General features: G+C 41.8%; 2 protein-coding genes and 1 long non-coding RNA gene across 4 annotated transcripts in view; 2 read left to right on the plus strand and 1 right to left on the minus strand.

Annotated features, from left to right (window-relative positions):
* The window catches only part of LOC307226129, a 207,822-nt gene extending 205,960 nt beyond the window's left edge, over positions 1 to 1,862 (plus strand). The window contains exons 2-3 of the long non-coding RNA XR_013843328.1: positions 295 to 552; positions 700 to 1,862. This is a non-coding gene — a long non-coding RNA (uncharacterized lncRNA). The remainder of the gene's footprint in view (positions 1 to 294; positions 553 to 699) is intronic.
* On the minus strand, positions 1,425 to 4,966 carry RPS19BP1 (ribosomal protein S19 binding protein 1). The gene is made up of 4 exons (XM_079994610.1): positions 4,841 to 4,966; positions 4,601 to 4,741; positions 2,885 to 2,982; positions 1,425 to 1,971 (listed from the first exon to the last, which is right to left on the minus strand). Exons 1-4 carry the CDS (start codon positions 4,890 to 4,892, stop codon positions 1,831 to 1,833), a joined length of 432 nt encoding a protein of 143 aa, XP_079850736.1. The 5' UTR covers positions 4,893 to 4,966; the 3' UTR covers positions 1,425 to 1,830.
* Positions 4,967 to 5,052: 86 nt separating this feature from the next.
* The window catches only part of CACNA1I (calcium voltage-gated channel subunit alpha1 I), a 366,532-nt gene continuing 357,806 nt past the window's right edge, over positions 5,053 to 13,778 (plus strand). The window contains exons 1-2 of one of the 2 annotated variants that reach the window (XM_079994542.1): positions 5,053 to 5,389; positions 9,374 to 9,459. The gene's annotated coding sequence lies outside the window, so the exon portion shown is untranslated. The remainder of the gene's footprint in view (positions 5,390 to 9,373; positions 9,460 to 13,778) is intronic. The other variant, XM_079994543.1, reaches the window with a different exon arrangement.

The following is a 13,778-nucleotide window of genomic DNA, read 5'->3' on the forward strand; positions in this document are numbered from 1 at the left end:
CGGACAGCGCTGGCCCCTGGCCTCTTAAGTGAGATGGGTGCACAACCCCAGAGTCTGTCAAGACTGGCCCGTACGGGCAGGGGTACCTTTACCTTTACCTTAACATGCTAGGGTTTTGCAGAAACTGCAAAATTAAGAAATAATTTAAATAGTTCACAAGCTGCTGAACATTTATACCATCAGCTATCCTCCAACACTATTGGCTCCCAGCCCAACTTGGTCCAAGTATACTGAGCACTTTAAATGACAATTGTATTTATTAAATTTGTCTACTGTCCTTCCCACGAAGATCAGTGTCTCACAAAAATACAAAAAGAAAATAAATTACATACAAAAGCAAAACAAACCAATAACCCCACTCCCATAGACACATTTAAAAGGGTATATAGGATGTTAAATCAGTCAGGCCTGGTTAAAGAGGATCATTTCTGCCAGGGGTCCAAAGGCGTGTAATAAAGGTGCTAGCCAAACGTCCCCGAGGAGAGCATTCCACAAATGGAGCCACTGCAGAAATGGCCCATTCCTGTGTTGCTACCACCCCAGTGGCGTAGCGTGGGGGGTGCAGGGGGTGCCGGCCGCACCTGGCGCAACATTGGGGGTTAGGGTTAGGGGGCGCAAATCCATGGGTTAGGGGGCGCAATTTACTTGCCCCGGGTGCTGACAACCCACGCTACGCCACTGTGCCACCCAGACCTTGAGGCACTCAAAGAAGGTCCTCAGATGACGATCATAGGGTCTGGGTCGGTTCATATGGTGGCAGGCAGTCCTCAGCAGTTCAAAGCTTAATATGTAAAAAACCCCACTTTGAATAGAGCCTGGAAACTCATCAACAGGCAATTCAGGATTGGTGTAATATGCTCAAACCCTCTTGTCCTGGTTAGCAACCTGGCTGCTGAATTCTGCACCAGCTGGAGTTTCTTAACTGTCTACAGAGGCAGCCCTATGTATAACACACTGCAGTAATCGCCCAGTGGGGCCACCCAGTCTGATGAGCTGCATATAAGAAATGTTACTACTACTACTACTACGACCCTAGAGGTTACCAGAGCACAGGTGGCAGAAGTTAGGCTATCTCTATCCAGATAGGGGCGTGGCTGGGTCACCTGTCAAAGCTGATGGAAGGCACTTCGCTCCACTGAGACCACTTGGGCCTCAAGCGACAGCAAAGGATCCAGAAGTGCCCCCAAGCTACTATAAGAGCACATGTTACGCTATACCATAAATACCTACCTTGTAAGCCTCAAGAATCAGTTTCAGAAACTGTCAACTGGAGACCCTTTTCACTTACTAACAGAAGCAGTGTTACTACAGCCTCACACTGAATACAGAAACCTAAGATGCTTTAGAGAGATGATCACTTGGGGTACGAAGCACAACTGTATATATGCTGTAATTTCTTTGCAAGAAGGACGAAAATGCAAGTGTAACAATAATATACACATTTATGGAGTTTTCCTAGTGGCATTCCTGCAAAAGGAAATGTATTTAATTCCCACACTTCTAGCGAATTCCCCTTGCCCCAACATTTGCATTCAATTTGTCTCTCAGGCCTCTTAACTATTTGGGGGTGGGGGATGATTGGTTCCAGCCAGCATTTTCTCATACTGCTGCAAATAGTATTAGAGAGGTAGAAGTCCCAAAGTAGGTTATTCCTAGGAACAATGTTTTCTTGGTAAGAAAGAGCAGACATCCTGCATGAGAGGACTGAACAAGTTAGATGTAAAGGTGCTTCAGCTCCCTATAGTAAAGTTCTGCTCCCAATTGCTTATAAAAAGGAAGTATCCTAATCTTTGATGTTTTCTCTATAACCAGGAGGCAGTGCCGTTTTCGTCAGACTGCTCCAGTTCCCCCAAAATATTCTCTCTCAAATTTCTGGAAGTCTTCCTCAGTGAAAACAGTGCCTTCGGGCTTCTTTTTCTCCTCCTCTTGACGGCGATCTCTGGCTTTCCTTCCTCTATTTTGGGCCAAAACCTTCAGACACAAAACAAAGGGAAACGAGAAGTTACAGCTTTCTATTATTGCACAACTACTTACAGTTCTCAAATCTCAATTTATCTTCCAGCTCAAACAATGATCTGAGCACAGACTGCTGACACACTGTTCAAATAGAGCCAAGTCTAGGCTCTGGTTCAAAATAATTTAAGGAAATTCAGTCCAACAAGGCTACACTCTGCATTGCTGCATACCGATACTAAAATTAAATCATGGTCCAATTTCAAAAGCAACTGCCTCTTCCTTTTGGGAAGAAAAGGACCCATGCAAGGTGAGAATTAAAAAAAAAAAAAAAAACTTGAGTCAAAAAGTCTGATTTACAGTCTAGTAGAAATCATTTTAGGAATTCCTAAAATATATTTTTAATGTATTAAGATAAATATTTACCATTTGATAAGAATGGCAGAGCAAGAAGCAATAGGAAATAGTAAGTGGAAAAATGCAAGTTCTTTCTCAAGATGCCCTGACCTTAGGAACACAGAAAGCTGGCTTACACAGAGTCAGACCATTGGTCCATGTAGCTCAATGCTGTCCACACTGGCTGGTAGTTTCTGGCCAGGAATATCCCCAGTCCCATCTTGAGACTGAATCTGGGACTTTTTGCATGCAAAACTGATGCTCTGCAACTGAGCTACAGCTCTTCCTTTTGAGACATCATTTCAACTGATACTTTACAGGTATAGAAATTTGTTAGTTTTTCTTACACAACATATGGCACATAGAACCCATATTTCAGGCAAACTTTATCAACTCAATTTCTATTAAAGAAACATTATTGTTAAGGAGTGTGACAAGGCACAAGGCAGGAAAAACAAATTTGCAGCGGCAGCACATTCCTCACCCCTGCCTCCAAGTAAACTATGGGATCTAATGAATAGAGTAGAAGGCTCACCTTCTGAGTGATGGTCCTGTCTGTCATGAAATGGCTACTCGTCATGTACTTCACATTTTCCTGAAAATGGTCAACAGCTTGACGTTTTGTATACTCCTCTGGAAAAGTTAAGGAAATAATTTTTAGTAAGATTGTTCAACAGATACGGCGAGATATAACATGCTGCTATGACTGATACTTTCTTTCATGTATGGTATGGACATTGCCACTGCGGCCCAGATTTATTATTTTTTTAAATTGCCCATCATATAGTATAGCACAGGTTATAGATCTAAAAGTACAGATAAAACCGGTAAGGTGGTCTTTCATTGGATCAACTAGGACCATGTGTGGGGCATGTGTTAATTCCCAATGTGGAGAGCAAAATTATTTACTAAAGCGAATATTGCAGTCACTTCAAGGTAGATAATAGGCCAATCACAAAACCTTCCAGATCTTAATTATAATACAGTACATTGAGAAGCCCAAGGAAGTGGGTAAGTGATGGTAGTAGAGAGATTCATGTCTATACAAATACACAAATCGGATCATTAAGCAACTAATGGATACAAAACAAGGACAGATGCCTGGGCATGTATTATTACAGTCTTGCAGAATGTTCCTGCATGTCATTCACAATTACCCATGTGCACAGAATTTTTTAAGCAGCTCCAGTTGCGGCAAAAGTCAGTTTGTCTTTTCAGTTTCCTTTTAGAATTCCTTATCTGCAAACCATCTGAGGACCTCAAGGACTGCCTTTCTCCATATGAACTGACATAGACCCTGCACTCATCACCAGTGATTTACAAAACATATATTTAAGCAAAACATTTTGGTTTCCATATTCCTTAGTTCCTTTGATGTGAACAGAGGGTACTGTAGGTGAGGTAATATTCAGATAATTAAGGCCTCTCTGGTTGATCCATAATTGCAACAGAAATGTCATTTGCTCTAGAAAAAAACACAAAATGCCTGGATATATATACTTGGAGATATATCTATATATTTGATATAGGATCTCATTGAAGAAACACAGAGAACATGCCAATGGTCCATCTAGTCCAGCATCCTGTTCTCACAGTTGCTAACCAGATGCTTACATGAAGTTAGTAAACAGGATATGAGCAGAATAGCACTCTCCCCACCTGTGATTCCTAGCAACCGGTACTGATAGCCTTATGCTCCATGAATTTGTCTATTCTTTTAGCACCACTCAAATTGGTAGACATCACTACCTTCTGTAGGAATGACTTTTGTCGTTTATACATTCTTTGGTTTCTCCTGAATTTTCCAACATTCAGCTTGGTTGGATTGCACCCAAGTTCTAGTATTATGAGGGAGAAAAACATTTTTTTCTATCCACCTTCCCCACACCAAGCATAGTTTAATGCACCTGGATGCATATCTCCTATTATTCCCCTTCTCTCTAAACTAAGAAGCCTCAACCTGGAGGATAATAACAGGCATCACTCAACAACAGCCACACTCCCTCCTGTTCTGAAACTGCCACCTCGGCTGCAGCGTCTGATACACATAAGAACAGCTGGAGAAGGCGGAAGTCAAAGCGGTTCGCTTTAAAACTTTAGCATCTCTGCTGTTCGTCATCGCAATAAATACAAGGTTTCGGTCATTAACTGCATCCTCCCGAGATTCAGAGGAAGCTTGCCTGAAGGGTTTTGCTTTGATTAGTAAAAAACTTATGGGTGGATTCGAAGATATTGGCTCCTCGGCGCTCACCTAACGCGGACTTGATGACTTTGCCCTTGACTGTCGCCTTCTCCTTTTGGGGCCGAGAGAACTTCTTTTTCCTCGCCCTCGCCAGCGACTGCTTGTTGGGTGGGCTGGTGGTGGCTGCCCTCTTGGGCCGGGGAGCGGACGCTGTCCAGAGGAAGAGAGAGAGAGAGAAAGAAAGCCTATTAGAGTAAAGAACGAACGGATTTCATCCCTTTCCCTTAGTCCCCCGCTGCCTTACACTACCTCCCGCCATCTCCAGCAACTCCAGACCCTTCCTCAGCAAGGAGGCTGACATGTTGCCTCGCTTCTCCCACGTGAAATGCCCTTCTTCCTGTCTCGTCTCTATGGTACTACTGTCTATGATGAACGCACTTCCGTGTTTCTTCCCGCCACACTTCCTGGTGTGCCGTGCTGGTTTCTGCCACACTTCCGGTAGTTCTATGCCGCACCTGCTTAGGTTTTGCTGGCGGTAGCGCAGGGCAATGAAAAACAGTACTGTACTGTACTTAGAAAGCGGGTGAGGGAAGGAATAGCCACTTTAGTTTTTAGGCGGGAACGCTGAGGGTGACCGTGCAGTCCTTTGCGTGTCTGCTCGGAACTAAGTCCTATTGAGTTCAGTGGGCTTACTCCCAGATAAGTCAGTAAAGTATTGAACCCTGAGTGGCTGAAGTATCCCCCATTTCTAGGGCGACATCTTGTGAGCCTCCAGGGGCTGAAGTTGGCTGTTTATCCTTCTTATTTTTATTTATATAGCAACTTCTGCCCCGTCTAATTTTAGAGTGCTCCAGACAGGTAACAACAGTAAAAAAATAAACCACTTTACAAAACCAAGTAAATGTCATGAGATTTACAATATGTAAAACCAAAAATCGGAGCTTCTAAAATAAAAATGTTTTGTCTACTCAGTTTCAGGGTTGCCATATTAAAAACGAAAATTCCTGACGCACGCAAAGTTGTTGAGCGTTTTTGGGAAGACCCCCAAATTGTTGAGCTTTTAAAAGGAAACCACCAATATTGTTGAGCTTTTTGGGAACAAACCCAAATTGATTTAAAGCTTTTTGAGCTGTTTTCACTGTTTTTTCCCATCACGTTCCCGTATATCTGCATATCCCCTGACATTTCAATAATTTTCCTGATGTATGGCGAGCCTACTCAAGTTTCCTAGAAATCTGAGGGATGGGCTAAGGCAGTGCTCACTTGTAAAGTTACTCAACCTGTCTAAACCTAACCCCACTTACTGGAACCTATTTTCCTGCTCTACAATAGAAAATGAAATAATTTCACATTCCTAGTCAACATTGAAGAAATTTAGATTTTCTTCATAATGTTAACATAGTTATATGTAGGCATTGTTTGTTTGCCTATAACTTAAGCGTAAGTAACCAAACAAATCCGTGTTACAAAGAGAACGTCAGCAATGTCTAGGCAACACGATGACTATGTACATATACAATAAACAATCTTTTATAGAATTCCTTCAAACCATAACAAGTCCAAAATGAAATCTTTAGACTAAAGTTTTCATTTAGGACTTGTTATGGTTTGAAGGAATTCTATAAAAGATTGTTTATTGTACATGGTCATTGTGTTGCCTAGAACTTAAGTGTGACATGGAGTGAGTGAGGGAGCTTGTTGGCCCAATAAAAAGAAGTACAAAAAATGCCCCTGGTAATGGGAAAAAAAATAGTCCACCATTGTGAGTCCCATTCAAAAACATAATGGATCTACAGTTTGAGAAGCACCGGGCTAAGGGATTATCCATAAAGTATGTCGTGTATTGGGTAGGAGGAGATTGCAAAAAGCTTATAAAGGAGGGATTTACTATGGTTAAAATGGGACAAAGTGTTATAACTGGGTGGGACAGCATTTATTTCATTTCTTTATTGCACTCCACTTATGTCTCAGGGTGATGTACAAAATACAACAAACACAACTAAAAGCAATACAAAATAACAACAGATAAATTTAAAAACGTCAAAGTAGACAACCATAGCAGAGACCTTCTCCATCTAAGAAAGGTTGTCAAAACAAGCATGTATTCTGGAAAGCACAGATAGTGGGTGCCTGTCATATTCCATTATAAAAAGGCTTTAACAAGTGTGATATGCTTTATGGATGGCCCTTAAGTCAGTGGAATACTGCATGAATAACTGATATCAAATCTGCTTATTTTCAGAAATTATTTTAAGTGACAAATGCTTTGAGTGACAAATGCTGTTGTTTTTACAGTCAAGTGGTATATAAATTTTATTAAATAAAAAATTATATGAAATAACAAAGAGATCCTAATAGGAAACACCATGTGAGGTTTAGGGTTTCCAAATGGTTATTCTGAGAAGGCAGGATCCCTCCATGCTGTTGAGAGGACAATTTTGCATCCATGCTGCTGTTCCAAAGCTTCATCTCAACTCAAAACCCTATAAGAAACAATGCTCTGGGGCAGGCGTGTGCAGAAGAAGGTGGATTGGGATCTGTTCTAGATCTCAGGGTAATTTGCAGTTGATCAACAACTCCCAGCTATTGCAACAACAAATTGCAACAACAAAAGGCTCTCTTCTACCCCTTTCTAAAATATGCTGCTGAGCTAAAGAGACGAGGGGAAACCAGGAATGGCATGTAGGTGTGACAGAACTGTGAGCTCATTTCTGATAATTAAAACAAATTCCTGCTTGAGCATGGGAAGGCGCTCTCTGTTCTTTAATTCTAAAAGTATTCCAACACCACTGAGGCATCTAATCATAAGCTTGCATTTTTATTAAAGCTTATATGTTTAATCAGGGCTTGTATTTTAAGAATGAGTTTAAAAATGTTCTGTTTCATGCCAGGCAGAAGACCAGTTGCCTAAAAACCTTGGCAAGATGTTTTACTCCTAGACAAGGGCCCCCCCCCTGATTTATAGCAGAAAACAATTCTCAAAGTCGTAAAAAGGGAATTACAGGCTGACAGCCAAGGTTACACTGACCCTACAAATTAAGGGTGGATAAATAGTAAAATGAGCCATATCTTCTTCCTAAGGTTAAGAAGGTCAAGAGCAATGAAAAAGCATCTAGCTGGCAGAAAGAGAACATTTTGGGAAATCTTTTCTAAAGCTGTTTCTTTCTTAAACTAAGATCCTTTTAAGATTTCTTTTCCTTTTAAAAGGTTATTTATGTATTAAATATATTAGCTTAAATATAATTATGCAAAGGATTTAAGAAATGCTAGATTCTTATTTCATATAGTTGTAAGAGTTGTAACTATCCTGAAATTAAGTCAGCCACCAGCCAAGCCCCTTGCCAGACAGAAGACGCCAATCGAGCACTCCTGATATATGGTTGTCAGGCCTTTTGTTTAGAAACCTTCAAATGAAGGAGATCTCTCAATGTTGATGTGAACTCAATCCTTGACATATGCATAAGATAAAAATTCAAGATTAATTATCTGTTTTGGAAGGCAATAGGGCAAGGAGGGCAAGAGGTGAGCTGGTAATTAAGATTCCTTGTTGAGACACATGTAAGATATATTACTACTTATTTGTCATTTATAGATAGAAGAATATATAGCTTTTTGATTTCCATAAAAGGCAAAAGGAAATGGGTGTATCTTTTGTGATTGGTTCTAGCAAACAGCCAATAGGAATTTCAACCAGGCTGATTGGACAGAGGCAGCCACAGGAGGAGCAAGGGGGCTGGATTAAGGAAATATAAGTGCTGGCCAGAATGGCAAGAGGCCAGGCCAGAGCTTGGTAACCATATACCACTGTGCCTCATATTTATTTGTCTGACAAATAAATTACTATTTTAATTTCTCTATTGCTGCGTTGAATATTTCATTCCAGCTAAGCGTTAACCACAAGCAGGGTGCTACACCACCACCTGCCAACTCAAGTCATTATTTAACCCCAGGCTTTGGCTGCAGTTAGCATTTTAATAATAATAATAATAATAATAATAATAATAATAATAATAATAATAAAAGCAAAGTAGGTCCTGCAAAAGTGGTGTCTATCAGCTTCTGCTGTATGGTTTTTCAGAGAACTGTGGTTAATCAAATGGGTTTTAGGGCCCAATCTTCTACTGAAGATTTGGACCCCATCCATAACTCATTTTAGTATGGATTATGAGCCCCTTGCCCCTCTTTTAATCCCCCCTCATCCATACAGCATTGTCTTCCACCTACCATTGTCACACGCTTTCTCCTCCCTACACCTGGAGATTCCCTATGCAATCAATGTAATTCTCCTAACTGGATTTTGAAAGTACAGGGAATCTCTGGATTTAGGGAGGAAAGCCTGTGGAACTGCAGTAGTTGAAGGAGAGCACTGCATGCACAAGGGGGAAGAAACTGTGAGGTGTAAACGATGGTGCTCAGAATTCTTTGAGGGTAAATAAAGTGCTTTGAATGTGTTTTAAAGGTACAGTGTATGCAAGGTTACACGGAGGAAGAACGTTTTACATAAAAAGGGAGCACATTGTACAGAACAACTTAGTCTTACAGTGTACAGAGAACCTGAGAACAGAGCCAGCCCATCCATGAGACAGGGAAGCGGCTGCCTCAGGCGGTGGAAGTGCAAGAGCCTTCTGGCGCACGGCATTGCCACTCATCTTCCCTACCCCCGGGGCTGAGTAGATGATTGTCAAAGCCTTGTGGAACGCTCCCCTGCTTGCAGAGGTCAGCTGGGGGGGGTGGTACTGGGATGCAGCAGAAGGGTGCGATGGGGGACTGGGGTACAGGGAGAGGCATATTCCTGTTTCTCCTCATGTAGCTTGATAACATTACCAATATTTATTTGCTTAGAACCCTAACAGGACTTGGGATTCCAGACATAAATACCAAACTCCACTCCATCAGCTGGGGATGTCGGCACAGAGCAACCCACACAGGTAAGCCTGGGAGAAGGGAACACATGCTGTAGCAGTCTACAGTTGGTTAATTGTCTCCCAACTCTTCCACCTCACTGTCCTCCTTTTACTGAATGTGAATTTGTATTACTGTATTCAGTTTGCTGAGCAAACTAATGAATGTGGATGGAAACAGGTTGAACTGGAAATGCGCCATACATTTAAAGCATGTTTCTGCCTTTCCAAGAATCATGGGAACTATAGTTTGTTGAGGGTTCTGGGAATTGTAACTCTGTGAGGGGCAAAGTACAGTTCTCAGGATTATTGGGAGGGGGAATGTGCTCTAAATCAGGGGTCAGCAAACTTTTTCAGCAGGGGACCAGTCCACTGTCCCTCAGACCTTGTGGGGGCCGAACTATAGTTTGGGGGGGGGGGGGAAATGAACAAATTCCTATGCCCCACAAATAACCCAGAGATGCATTTTAAATAAAAGCACACATTCTACTCATGTAAAAACACGCTGATTCCCGGACCATCCACAGGCCGGATTTAGAAGGCGATTGGGCCGCATCTGGCCCATGGGCCTGCTCTAAATGTATGATTTTTATGCAGCCTCACGGGGGGCTAATTTTGCTGGTAGAGGCTTCTGAGGTTTTTTCCTTCTCCCTCTGCATTAGTCGAAAGAAGTGGGGAGTCTTCTGTGATTTGGTCTAGAAAGGAGATGACTCAAAATGGTGTGCTAGTGCCTTCACCACTAGCCTCTTTCATGAAGCTAGTCACAATTTCCCCCCACTTCATTTCTTGTGTGTGTGTTCATGACTGGGATTTATAGTGTGTATATATAAGTGTGTGTGTGTGCTACTTCTCTTGCATATTTGGCCACATGAAATATCCTTTGAAAATCTATAAATGAGAAACAGGCATTATTGTATTATTACTGTATCAGTGCAGCTCTAGATCTTCACTTTTTCATAGACTTAAAAAAAAAAATAATCAATCCTGGAAAAGCACGACAGAACTTTGCTGGAAATAACTTACCAGGCAGGGATCAATGATAATTTATTGCATCCAAGTTGCAACTGGGCAGCATTTCTTGGACAAGGATTGCTGACACCCCCTCCTTTTGGTTCCTGCTCCTCTTTTTCTATTCTGATCTCACAGCCTACTTGGCATGTGCAGCACAGCGTAGCACTTGCAACAAATTGGTGACTTTGGTAGCCCTTGTCCTTGTAATGCTAATGCTGGCACTATTAAGAGATTTTCTCATTACATTTTCTGTTCCTCAAGGAATCAAATTTATCTCGGCCTTGCCCGTGCCAGACAATATCGTTTTGTGCCAGTTCTTTAAAGGGTTTATTGACCAAAGGCTTTGAATTAATCTTGCTAGATGTTTTATTATTCCTTTAAATACTAGCGAGGATGTATTTTATACTGAGCAGTGTGCTTTTCAGCTGTTGTGTTGTTTTATCTGAATCAGCAGTTTAAGAAAATACCACTGCTCAAATTAGTTTCAGTAGCTGAGCTCTTGGAAAGGCTCCTCTCTGCTTTTTCGCTTTAAAGTCTTCCTCCTCTGTTCTGTGCAAATGGTTTGAGGCTTCATTATATTCTCTTAAATCTCTCCATTCAAGATTGATTACCCTTAAATGAAGTGTACAATAAGGATTGATTCACTTGACCCTGAAAGAAGGATTGATACGGGCTAAACTGAAGTGTGATATGTTTGGAGTTGGGTGTGCAATGAAACTGCCATTGGATGTCTTTATGTGATGGAGATAACAATTTTTCAGAGTAAGCTGACTTCCTGATGTGCCAGTACTGATCTTAGAGGCTTTCGTAGTGACTTTTCAAAGTGCCACCTGTCGTGGAAAAATTATGATTTGTGCACATAGTGAATCAATCACATGATGAGATGTCCAAACCTAGCCCACTTCTACCCCACTGTATGGAAAGGTGGGATATAAATAATAAAATCATAGAATTGGAAGGGACCACCAGCGTCATCTAGTCCAGTCCTCTGCAATACAGGAATCCTTTTGCCCACGTAGAGCTTGAACCCACCACCTTGAGATTAAGAGTCTCGTGCTCTACCAAATGAGCTATCCCAGTTCTCAGTGTTTTAAATAAATCATCATGAATAGTCAAAACAAAAATTCCTTCCAGTAGCACCTTAAAGACCAACTAAGTTCGTTCTTGGTATGAGCTTTCGTGTGCATGCACACTTCTTCAGATACACTGAAACAGAAGTCACCAGACCCTTCTATGTAGTGAGAAGGTGGGGAGGGGTATTACTCAGAAGGGTGGTGGGATTGGCTGATTGGCAGATAGCTGTGATGAGCCTGTTGACGACTCTTAACGACTGCAATAGGTCTTACAGGAAAAAGCAAGGGGTGAGAAGGTGAAAAATGGCTTTGTCATGTATAATGAGATAAGAATCCAATGTCTTTGTTCAGACCAGGTCTCTCCATAGTTTTAAGTTTGGTAATAAGTTGCAATTCAGCAACTTATTTTGTTTTGACTATGGCAGACCAACACAGCTACCTATCTGTAACTCATCATGAATAGGTTTGTATTTAACCACTTGCATGCTGGCTGCGGATGAGAGGAAACCCCTTCCTCTGCAACCAAGTCAGAAACCAAGTGGGCTGGCAGAGGGCAGATCTGCCATCTTGCTCAGTCGCCTTTCATAGGATTCCTTGTCACCAATGGCGGCCAGGTGAGCTGTTAAACATGAGAGTCTTGACCACCTCTGTGTGATGTCTGTTTCAAAAATGTATACAGTGCCTATCTGTCCATTAGGCCCTTTCAGCTGATTTAGGAACAGTACAAAACTTTCTGGCATCTTTTTTGTTTGTTTGTTGAATTACCCAGTTCACTGAGAGCCTTCCAATTCTGATTCCTGATTTTACTGTGAATTGCTTTGGATGTTTCATGGGAAGCAATTCATAAAATAAATAAATAAAACTAAATTAAAAAAAATATATATATGGATGAATAGAAATTGGTGAAAAATGTGGGATATAAATGCAGCAAATTTATTAATTAATTTAAAGCCTGTCTACCTTAGATGGCAAAGATGAATACTGAAAGAGAGGATAGAGATTGATAAAGGAATAGTGAAGAGTAACAAGTTATTTTCCTTGCCAGGCCGATGTTCGCACTGGCATTTTGGTGAAAGCGAGGGAAGTCCAGTTTAGACCAGAAAGCTGTTAGCCTTGTACCCAGAACACCTTGATTCAAGTTCCATGTGCTGGATGGCCTTTCTAAGGGCTGAACTATAGGTCACTTTTGCTGGCATACTTGGTGTGTTTTTCCCGGCATGCTTGATTTTTTGACATGCTCCCTATTCAACTAGCCTCTTTTCCCTGCCCCCTGCTTTGCCATGCTGGCTATTAAAAAAGAAAAGAAAAGAAGTCAGAGGAAACTATGCCTAAGTGCTCATTAGCAGCTTAAAATGCAGTAAGTCAACTCCCCACTGCTTTTCAGGTCACATTTTTATGTTGCTGCGCACACTGGAGAGGAGGTGGGGATGTCTTCACCTGATGCACATTACCTGATTTATTTCCCTGTGCCTGCAACACCCCCAAATCCTATTGAATGAAGCTGTCACCTGCACATGTGCTGCTGCCATCTGTGCATGCTCAACAGATGCCTCAGCTCAACTGTAGTTTACATTTTCAAATCAGATGGAATTTGGTTTGCGGGAAAACACATCAGACAGCAGCATTTCTCAAGAAACTACAGGATAGGTAAGGGACTGTGGCTAACGTCACACATACTCAGCTTCAAATGCCAGCGGTGAAAGCACACTGGATATGGAGTGGGCCCAGCCCAGCTTATGTGACAATTGTTGTGTCTGAGACAGTAAAGAATACCTGAGACAGACTGCAGACAGGATTGTTTTTTAGGATGAATGAGATAAGGATGGTAACCAGATGCAGAAAAGGCTGGGGGGGGGGGAACGACGTAAGAATGGGTTTTGAGGAAGGCTTGAAAGATGAGGGGCAAATAACAGTTTGTGTGATTCTGGATTGCAGGCTTGCGAGTGGGAGTTTGACTTCGGCCAATGATGTGGCACTAAAAGGCAGTGGGGCTATAGGTGGAAGCAGCTGCGAACAATTGCAGAGCTTTACGGGGGCTTCCAAGAGGACCCCATAATATCCCAGAATTGCTGTGCAGTTCTCTCTGACGAAGTTCTGCACATAGGCTGGGCTGGGCACACTCCATATCCAGTGTGCTTTCACATACACTGTGTGTATGGGCACACACACAGTGCTGGCATTTCTGTTTTGTTTTCCTTTCACATTGTAGGCTCTGGAAGCTCTTTGAGAACTTTCCTTCAATATATCCATTCCTTTTCCTTT

This window comes from Podarcis cretensis (genome assembly GCF_951804945.1).
Source record: "Podarcis cretensis genome assembly, chromosome: 10".
Classification (NCBI taxonomy): domain Eukaryota; kingdom Metazoa; phylum Chordata; class Lepidosauria; order Squamata; family Lacertidae; genus Podarcis; species Podarcis cretensis.